The 11,103-nt window shown below is 39.1% G+C and overlaps 1 protein-coding gene across 1 annotated transcript; it reads right to left on the bottom strand.

Annotated features, from left to right (window-relative positions):
- Window positions 1-434: 434 nt before the first annotated feature.
- Window positions 435-9,090, bottom strand: ADPRM (ADP-ribose/CDP-alcohol diphosphatase, manganese-dependent). The gene is made up of 3 exons (XM_006898565.1): window positions 8,485-9,090; window positions 6,263-6,379; window positions 435-793 (listed from the first exon to the last, which is right to left on the bottom strand). Exons 1-3 carry the CDS (start codon window positions 9,077-9,079, stop codon window positions 486-488), a joined length of 1,020 nt encoding a protein of 339 aa, XP_006898627.1. The 5' UTR covers window positions 9,080-9,090; the 3' UTR covers window positions 435-485.
- Between the last annotated feature and the right edge of the window lie 2,013 nt (window positions 9,091-11,103).

Below are 11,103 nucleotides of genomic sequence, written 5' to 3'. Positions count from 1 at the left end.
ATAAAAGTAATATGAGCCTACCAAACTCCACATAAGGTGGGAGTTCTGGGCACAAAAAGTCCAAAGCTTATTCGCATAGCAGGGTGAATAGAAAAGTTTGCCTGAGCTTATTTTATATACTGTTTTATTATGAATTTAAAATTACATAGGTAAGAAATATAGTCTTTTTGTAAAAGGGAGGAAAATCAGGTGAGGTTAAAAGAAGTCCCTTTTAACTTAACACCCACACCCCCAACGCCTCAGTTTCTTCCTTAGTTTATTTTCTGACACAGCAATGACAACTGTATTCTCCAACATTTTAGAATATTTTGTGATCTAATGCACACTGAAGCCAAAAAAGATATATATGTCTCATGACTAAACAATGAGATTCATTAATTTTATTGCTTTTGTGAGCTGTTATTTTTGGGGGGAGAAAGAAGGAGGAACAAGTGCAAACACTAATATTTTTTTTTTCTTCTACCAGGTAAACGAAACAAATCAGGCTAACAATGGGAAGCTCTCTTCTTGTAATTCATAATTCTGTTTGGGACTCTGCCTCTCCCTTTCAAAATCATTTTATTAGGATAGACATGAACTGTGCCAAAAGCTTGGCTGTCTGGTGCCGTTTCAATGACTCCTTCTAGACTGACGTGGTGCACACCATATGGATCCTCGGAGTATCCACCGTCATGAGTATGGCCAGCAAAGAAGCACACCACACATTCGTGAGACCAAATGACTGCCAGGGCGTCCCTGTAATTCCAGGCGAGGCACACACTGTCAGAGGAGTCGGGGTAAATGGGAAGATGGCCTGTCAGTCAAAGGAAAAAAAAAGTTATGAAACAATTAGAAATAGCACTTTCATCAAATAAATGGCTAAAAAAAAAATCACTCCTCAGGAAAAAACCTTTCTCATTATCCAAATGGATTGAGATCAGAGAGGATCCAGATGTATGAGGAACTATGCAATCTGTGGTTTCTGGAGAAAGAAGAGTCAGTTCCCTTCCAAGTGGGAACAAGACAATGTGGAGGCAGAAAGCCTGAGATCCCTGAGCACTACACAGAGAGCCATGCCTGTGAGAACCCAGGCACATCAGGCCGTCCTGTGTGAGCCACTCTGCAGGGCCAGCCAGAAAGCAGGCAGATTTTGTGCTGGAACCCAATCTCTTTGATTTTCATAAATACAGACGTTACATACATAGAAAGATGTGACTCTTAAGAAAGGAGCCATTTAAATAAGATGCTCAGGATCAGGTGTCATTTATACTCGCAGTGGTTTAGCGGTGGTTCATGGCATTTCAAAACTGGTTTTCTTCACAACACCTCCATGAAATAAGTTAGCCATATCCACTTTACAGCTGAGACAGAACAGGAAGTATTTAAGTCCCACTACTGTGAACATATGGGAGTCAGGAAAATTTTGAATTTTTGATGGCCAGAAATATCAGGTCACAGTCTTCATACTAAATATAAGTGCTGTGGCTCATTCCGGGCTCATATCAGGACTCTGCAGCAGCTAGCAGTCACTTCCACCTCTTTGAAACACTTGCCTGCCAAGATACCACATTCCCCTTGTTTTTCTCCCCTGGTGTTGCTGTTAGGTACTGTCTAGTCATGTACAACTCATAGCAACCCCATGAACAAAAGATCTGAATCCTGTCCTGTCCTGTCCTGCACCATCCTCACACTCCCTCATATACAAGAGCCCACTGCAACAGTCACCATGTCAATCCACCTGGTCGAGGTCTTTCTTCTTCGCCAACTCTCCACCCTTCCCAACATCATGTCCTTCTTCAAGGAATAGCACCTCCTAGCAATATGCCCAAGGTACGTGAGGTGAAGCCTCCAAAGAGTACTCCGTCTGCACCCTCTCCAAGACATATCTGTTTATTCTTTAGGCTGTCTATGGGATGTTCAGTGTTCTTCTCCAAAACCACAGCTCAAAGGTGTCGATTCTTTTCCTGTCATTCTTACTCACTGTCCAGCTCTCAGATGCATAGTAAGTAATCAGAAAGACTATGGCCTGAATCAGGCACATCTTAGTCCTCAAACTGGCATCCTTAATCCTCAATAATTTGAAAAGGTCCCTAACTGCAGATTTTCCCAGTCCAGTATTAGTGGTCATTAAATTGTCATCTCCTTTGCTAGTTTCTCCTCATTTTCCTAGTGTATTAGGAGTGTCTGAGAGAGAGAGATAGAGCTAAAAATAGAGACAGAGATAGATAGATAGATAGATAGATAGATAGATAGATAGATAGATAGATAGATAGATAGAAAGAGAGAGAGAGGACAGAGAGAGAGATAAGTTGGTATCTCAGTATACAATAAGGAGTTAACAAGATATGGGAAGTAATGAATTACACTGATCAATTGTAATTAGTGCTATTATTAAAAAAGTGTAGAAATCAAGAATGAAAACCAGTGTGATTTGTTAACTTTTACTAAAAACAAAAATAAAGATCATCTATGTTTTTTCAATGTCCCAATTTATACATCTAACTCAAATTTCAATACTTAAGTTCAGATGCACATGTCCAAACTGTCTACTTAGCATCTCCACTACTAAAAGACTTCTGATATCTATTAGGCATTTTCAACTTGATATATATACTGTTTCAGGAGGGCGAACTCCTGAACTCTCCCCCCAAAACCCTCTCCTGTAACATTTTCCATCTTTGTTGTTGTTCTGGTTAGGTACATCAAGTTGATTACGACTCACAGCAATCCAAGAACAGCCAACATGAAACCTGCCTTATCCTGTGCCATCCTCACCATCTCTGAGATACCATAGTCCATTGCTGAAGTTACAGTTATCAGTTTATGTTACTGGAGGTCTTCATTTTTTTCATTGACCTTCCATCTTTCCAAGCATCCCTTTCCAAGGAATAGCCTTGCATAGCTCCATGTCCAAATTATGAAAGACGAAGCTTTGTCATCCTTGCTTCCAAGGAGCACTCTGGTTGCACCCTCTCTAGGACATATCCATTTGTTGTTTTGGCAGTCCATGGGATACTCAGTACTCTTCTCCAGCAACACAACTTAAAGGCATCAATTCTTCTTCTGTAATCTTTATTCATTGTCTAGCTCTCTGATGGGATAGGTTTTACAGGGATAGGTTTAACTCCACAGCAATTGGAAAGGAGAATTCTTTTTATTTGGTTGAGAAAAGATTTCAGAATTGTCCTTAGACAAAGCTTCTTCCCCTGGAATCAAACTCTGTTATTAATCTTTATCTATCATGATATGGTCCATCAGTCTAGTGGTAAGAATCTTTCTTTTCTTGATGTTGAAATACAATCCATATTGAAGGCTGTATTCTTTGATCTTCTGCAACAAGTGCTTTAAGTCCTCCTCACTTTCAGCAAGGAAGGTTCTGTGTCATTTGCATCCCAGGCTATTTATGAATCTTCTTCAGATCTTGACACCACATTCTTCTTGATAGAGTCCAGCTTCTCAAATAATTTGCTCAGCATACAAATTAAATAGGTATGGAGAGAGAATACAACCGATAAACAGTTGTGGGCTGTTTGGTCTTTTTTATTTAATTAACAATCAGCTATGGGCTGGGAGCCTCTTGTTTAAACCAATTAGGATTCAGTGGACGGGCCTTTATGACCATTTGAGCTACAGACTAAATTGTCAGGTTGTGTGTGTGTGGAGAACACTGTTCTAACTGGTACAGTGGGTTGCTCTGATACTAGAAGCTGTGCCCTGCTGAGTCAAATGCCCTAAGTGTTACCCATAGTGGACAGGTTTTAGAAAAGCTCCCAGATTAAGAGAGACAAGGAAGCAGGGTTGGCCTTAAGTAACAGGCCTCTGAAAAACCTATCAACAGTAGAGTAAGGCAGATTCTAGTGCCCAATAAAATACATTTCTTGATTTCCTGACTTCTGGTACCAAGGAGGCTGATTATTGATCAGGAAGCAAGATGAAACCATTGACAGCTTCAATCAGAAAAAGGCAAATCTATTCATCTAACTACAAAGTCAAAATTCAACAAACAGAAAAAATGACCTGAGAAGCCAAAAGGAAAAGTTAAAAAGCAAACAAAAAAGAAAATTTCTATTAAACATTTTAAGATTTACCAAAAAAAAAACACCCCAAAACAAACAAACAAACAAACCCCTTTCATAGTTGTTAAAGATTTGCTTGTACAGTTTCTTAGTTTATGGCAAAATCGGAGTAGCAATTTACTGTAACAATGGGCTCAAGCCTCTCGGTTTGTGGGGATGGTGAGGAATAGAGCAGGTTTCAGATCTGTTGCTCATACGATTGTCATGAGTTGTTGTCAACTTGATAGTACCTCGTAATAACAAAAGTAGAAAGGTGCATTTACAGCAGTTTTAAAAAGACTTGGGAAGAATTTAGGATAAACCAGGAAAGGAGACTGGAAATAAACTGAGATTCCAGTGTCAGTTCTGTCAGGACCTACAGTAATTTACCTATCTAGTTCCATTTTCTTTGGTCTCTATTTCCTTATCTTTAAAACAAAGGAATTTGGCTATATGTCTAGGTTTACTTTAGCTCTAGTTACAGCTTGGCAGTGGAGAACAAAAGAGCAGACTCAAGTCAAGTACTATCCCATTGTTTTAATTCCCCATTCTTAGAGAAGGCCCCCTATATTTTTCAAGCCTTGAATGACATTAAATATTCTGATGGCAACAAAAATACTTCTAGTCCATCTACAAGTTTTCCCCATATTGTTGTAAGGTGAACAAATAATAATTAGATTTTACAAAGAAACATCATTTTATTACCATTCTCCAAGTGTTTTAATTTATAATTTTATAATACTCAATACTGAAGAAACAGCATTATGTAGGTTAAATATGTGTCCAGGGTCCCAGAGCTTATACAATAAATAAGGGCTAAATGGGTTTCCAGTTCTTCTAAATCCAAGTCTAATCTTATCCATTATGCCACATCAATTCTAGAAAAGGAGTTCTGACTTATATATGCTGTTGTTATGTGCTGTTGAGTTAGACCAAACTCATAGCTGATCCTTCAGCAGGTTTTCAGAAGCTGTAAAATGCACAAGAAGAAACTTCTCATCTTTCTCCCTTGAAGGTGCTGGTGGATTTGAACTACATGCCTCTGGACTGACAGTGCACTTCCTTATCCACTAGGCCACCAGAACTCCCTAGCCATATCCAAATGGTCATCATTATTTGTGTGTAGATGTGTACAAGCACTTGTTATGCATCAGAGAGCTGGACAATGACCAAGGAGGATAGAAGAAGAATGGATGCCTTTGAGCTGTGGTGCTGGAGAAGAGTATTGAGAGTACCATGGACAGCTAGGAAAACAAACAGATTCATCCTGGAAAGGGTTAAACCAGGTGGCTCCTTGGAGGCAAGGATTCTGAGGCTCCGTCTAACATACTTTGGACATGTTGTGAGGAGAGACCGGTCCTTGGAGGACATCATGCTTGGGAGGGTGGAGGGACAGCGCAGGAGGGGAAGGCCCTCTATGAGGTGGACTGATTCAGTGACTGGGATAATCGGAATGGGAGTGTCAGAGACAGTGCGATTGGCACAGGACAGAGCAGAGTTTGGGGCTGTTGTACATAGGGTCGCTATGAGTCACAAGCAACTCGACGGCACATAACAACAACAGATGTGTATGGCTAAGTTTATGTTTTAAGCATGTCCAGAGTCCTGTAATGGCACAATGTCTGTCAAAAATCTATTTATCCTAAATTAAAAGAACACAGATCCAAGTTATTCTCATGGTAGATGGAGTTAGAGAACTGAACATATCTACTGCTCCCTGTGATGCCAGCTTTCCTTTCATACAGGCAGCAATGGCTGTCTAGTCACCTCACTGATAATCAGGTCTCCTAAGACTGAGATTCAGTGTATGGTCTGAATGGACTTTCTCATTTGAAAATTATAAGTTGACCTCATTTGAGGACATTCTATTTTGATTCCTGAAGGGCAACAGAGGCTAACTTAGCTATAGAATTCCTCTAACTTATTTTAGATGATTTGCAATAAAAAATTGTATTTATATGTACAAATAGTTATTAATAATCTACTGATATGAGAAAACATGTAGATAGAGTAGAAGCTTTTTAACATGTCAGAAAGTTTTTGTTATTTCACAGTTCTTTCTGGACTCAACTTGAAATGTTAAACTTGTATCCAGGCTGTTTCACAATTTAAAAAAATTTTTAAACTAAGCATCTATTTCACAGAAATGGGCTAGCATTGTATGTTAGTAGTTTTAAAAATCTAATCTACATTCCCTAAAATGCTAGTGTAATTAGATAAGTACTTACTCACAATCACCACCTTTTCTTGGTTCAAGTCAGAGAATGTAAGCACTTCATTCAACCAGTTCAGCTGTTCTTGGCTGAAGCCTCCATTAAACTGGACAAACTGAGGCTCAGAAAGTCCTGAAATGAAGTCAGAAAGACAGATCCACTAAATGTCTTTTTTCTCCTCATTTGGGCATTTAAATTTAGCTAATGCAGGGGACACCAGTACCTTTCTATAGGAATATGTGACTGGAAACAATCTTAAAAAGAGTAAGTAAGTTAACATAAAAACCCTAAGTTTACTATCTAAATCACGATCTACCTTAAATCCTAGTTTTGACCTTTTACTGCTTACTTCACTGGCTTTCCACATTTCAAAAATACAAATTCCTTACTATATATTTTAACTTTTGTTTCAAAGGTGTACATTATATTAATTTGAAGCTCAAAAATCATCTTGGTCTTGTCATTGACCTATTTCTGTGATCTTCAAAAATTATAATCTTATTTCTTCTACTTGGATCTTTATGTTTGTTTTTCCCTATTTGGATTACTCTGCCCCCATAATCCCAATGCCATGAGTCAACCCCAACTCATAGCAACCCCATTGGACAGAATATAATTACCATTGAGGGGTTCTAAAGCTGTCATCTCTATGGAAGTCGGCTGTCACATCTTCTGTGGAGCAGCTGGGAGGTTCACACCACCTCCTTCTGGTTAACAACTGAGCACTTAATGACTGTGCTAACAGGGCTCCTTACGCTGCCTCAATTCTTCGGCTCTTTGACATGCAGGTCTCAGCACAAATACTTCTTCCCTTAGACGTTCTCTGGTCACTTATTCTAAAATAGTAACCAGTCTTTTCCTGTAGCATCATCCTGCTTATAAAAGTAGTGTGGCAGGTATAGATGCAGCAGTACCTGGCCTCCATTAATTTAAGAGGGAAGAACTTCCATCATCAGCATTGCCACCAAAAAGACAATTCCTATGAAGTCAGACATGCCCCTTCATGTCACACCTTCCTTCAGGTTTTTGGTTATTTAAAAAATTTTTCTACTAGTTTATTTATAAAATTCAAGTATAAATTTGAACAAATTCTTTCAATTTCCTTCAGTTTTAATACCAACCATCCCTCCCTTGGTATTCACTACTTCTCTACTGGGTTCAATAATTTGTTGCAATGATCACACAGAACTCACAGATAATACTCACGATTATGGGGTTTATTAGGGAAGTAACAGGTTACAATCAGGTTGGAAACATTCATAATTCTTTAATCAGGACAGCCTCTTCTCAGGTATGCTTGAAGGCAAGCCTCTTTCTGCTCAGTCTCATGGCCTTGGCCTCTGCCCTTCTTGGACAAGTGTTACAAAGGTCTTTTAACTCTGCCAATCATGCACCTCTCCCTACCCTGCCTGGCCTTGATGGTGGTCTGCTCTAGCTCCTGGGTCAGCAGCTGTAGCTCAGCTCTCTCACACCAGTTCTTCCCCACTGCTCCCACCATTCTTGCCACTGCCACCATCTGGACATCAACCTCATCCCTGAATGGTGAAGGAATCTCAAGTACAAAGGATGTGCTACACTCTGGTTCTTCTTTCTTGAAGACAGTGAGATTCTCCATTTTCAACCTTTGAGCCTGCTTGGCTCTAAGCCTGGTAGGATGGAAAAACTCAGCAATCCCCACTTGAACATTCTACACATCTTACTTTGCATTTTCTCACTCAAAAGGTGCCATTTACCTTCTTTACTATCCAAGGAGATTCCTTTGGTGGGCACAAACACCTTACATCCGCATAACATTTCATGTGGAGAATGTTATAGAGTCAATGGCCAGAAAGGCCATCAGAATAATCCATTACAGCACAAGGCTTTGTTTTCCTGATAGCACTTATACTATGGAAAATTGTTTTTTGCTTGATTTCTCATCTATCTTGTGCACCTACCTGTCTTGTCTGCCCTACTGCATCCACAGAAAAAGGATATTGCCAATATGTTTCATATTTCTGGCTAGGTTGCCCAAGTAAAAGTGCCCATCAGAGAGTAAGCATTCAAGTATTTGCTCAATAGAGAAATCTTGACTCAACTGCAGTCAATCTGTGTGACATCAAGTTGTGGCATATCCGGACCCTGAACAACAGCAACAATGTACTTTTACCTTAATCGTGCATCTTCCTGCTGAATAAAAGGTAGCTGAAGAATTTAAAGACTATGTATTAGATTCTCAGCGCAAAGGAATAATTCACCTTGAGGACTATTTAATTCCGCATTTGGATTATGCTCCTTCAGTATCTTCATACATTGCTGGTATTTTGGAGAAGACTGATCCACACCCAAGATGCTCAAGTCATAAGCATCAAGTAAAATGAACCGGAATTTAGGGAATGGTACAAAGTGATAAGCATAGTAATTATCTGAAGGTATAGTCTCAGGATGATGTTCAATCCGGTCCTCTAGAAACTTTGTGTTAAGTTTGGAATTGGTTAAATAGTCTCTACTGAAGTTATAAAATTCATGATTTCCCCACGTATGATGAACTGGGACTTTAAGCAGTTTAAATGTGTTCATAACAACTTCTAGTGACTTTTCTGATGTTTGATACTGTGCATTATATCCATCAATAATATCTCCAAGCTGAAGTACACAACAGGGGACTTCTTTATTCCAGTCTTCCACAGCACCCTGTAAATGTAGAAGACTGTGTCTGTAGTATCTCTTCCTGCTTCCATGGAAATTATAGCCATCTTCTAAATCAGCATACTGAATATCTGCTATAATTCCAAAGGAGAAGAGAAGTTCTGCACCCTCAGTTAGAGTTCCAGGATCAGGCTTATCATCCATATCCAACGAACAACTTTTTTTGTAGACTAAATAAAGTAAAAAAGAAAGAAGAAAAAGACAATTAAGTGATAAATATCTTCATTTTCTAACTGGACTGAAAAAATTAAAACATTATTAAGCTTACTAGTTAATTCACAAAGTGCTTTCGTGTAGAGAAAAGTACACGGGCTTTGGATGGTCATAGATACAAATTTCTATGTCCTTAAAATGCTTCTTTTTTTTCATCTGTACAATAGAGAGTAATCTCAATTCTTCAGAGAATGAATAATTTCAAAAAAGTATTTTGTATCCTACTAATGAACAGGCATTCTGACTGCAGTAAAGTCAAATTCAAATCTGGAATAATTTTTAATAAATATGCATTCGTTTTAAGAAAACACACCTACACATCTTTCTTACAAAAACCAAAATGGTTCTATCAAAAATTCAAGGTTGCATTTGAAAGGGATGTTGTTGTTGTTGTTGTTATGTGCTGTCAAGTCACCTGTGACTCTTAGTGACCCTATCTATGGCAGCTCTGAAGCCTGACCTGTACTGAGCCAGTCTCACTGACTCCGAGACACCTACCACCACTGCCCTAGTTATTGCATCAATCCATCTAATCCACAGTCTACCTCTCCTGTGCTGTCCCTCCACCCTTTCGAGCATGATGTCCTTCTCCAAGGATTGGTCCCTCCTGGCTATATCCCCAAAGTATGTGATATGGAGCTTCAAAATTCTAGCCTCCAAGAAGAAACTTAGTTTTACCCTTTCCTGGACTGACCTATTTGTTTTCTTGATGGTCCATAGTTTGTTCAAGACTCTTCTCCAGCACCACAACTCAAAGGTATCAATTCTTCTATCATCCTTAGTCATTAACTAGCTCTCGGATGCAAAGACCATGGACTGGAGTAGATGGATTTTAGTCTCCAGAATGATATCGTTGCTTCTCAGTACTCTGGAAAGGTCCCTGACAGCAGATTTACCTAATGTAATTCACCTTTTGTTCCTGACTGCTGGTGCCAAATGGAGCCGAGCAAGCTATAACTGTTAACAACCTCAGTCTCTTCTCCATCCATCATGGTGCTGCTAATTGGCCCAGTGGTGAGAATCTTTGTCTTCTTGATGTTGAGCTTCAATCCATATTGAAGACTACAGTCCTTGACCTGCAGCAAGAGCTTCAGGTCCTCCTCAGTCTCAGCAAACAAAATTGTGTCACCTGCATAACATAGGTTGTTGATGAGTCTTCCTCCAATCCTGATGCCACATTCCTCCTCATAACGTCCAGTCTCCCAAATGATCTGTTCTGCATGTAGATTGTAAAGGTATAGAGACAGGACACATCCCTTCCAGATTTTGAAGCATGCAGTGTTTCCTTGCTCTGTTCTGAGGACTGCCTCCTGGTTCAAGTATAGGTTTTGCATAAGCACAACCAAGTGTTCTGGGATTCCCATTCTCCTCAAGATTAACCACAATTTATTGTAATCTACACAGTCAAATGCCTTTGCATAGTCAATGAAATACAGATATCCCTCTGGTACTCTTTATTTTCTGCCTTTGAAAGGTATTTATTACATTAAATTCATTCTATCTTATGCATTATATTCCTTCACAGACTTTTTCTTTGCTGGAAGATAGCTGACCTAAAACTAAGTTTTTCACAGTAACAAGGGAAGGCAGTCAAGATGTGAAAGCAGAGGAAATATTTTACCTTTTTTTTACTTACACATGTATATTCACTAGCAGAGTAATTTCAACCAAAAAAAGGAAAAAAATACGGCACAAAATTACTCATATGTCTACTGTTATTTCTGTGAACAATAGGTCTTGGTTCTTTTTTCTTTAACTTTTTCTTATTCGTTTTTGCACTTTTTCTTCTCCCCACCTCCCTTAGTACACCCCATAATCAATACACCCCTGGTTCCACATTGTTGTGATGTATATAATGTCTAATCATACAATCCTTTTGGATAGTTCTTCCCCTCATCTGTTCTAATGCAATGTTCATTATCTATACACTCTTTTCACATTCTCTTTTCCCCCCA

The sequence above is a fragment of the Elephantulus edwardii genome, unplaced genomic scaffold (genome assembly GCF_000299155.1).
Source record: "Elephantulus edwardii isolate Elephantulus edwardi_28Jun2011 unplaced genomic scaffold, EleEdw1.0 scaffold00233, whole genome shotgun sequence".
Classification (NCBI taxonomy): Eukaryota; Metazoa; Chordata; class Mammalia; order Macroscelidea; family Macroscelididae; genus Elephantulus; species Elephantulus edwardii.
The sequence above is the reverse complement of the archived record's forward strand: the minus strand, read 5'-3'. Positions and strand labels throughout refer to the sequence as shown.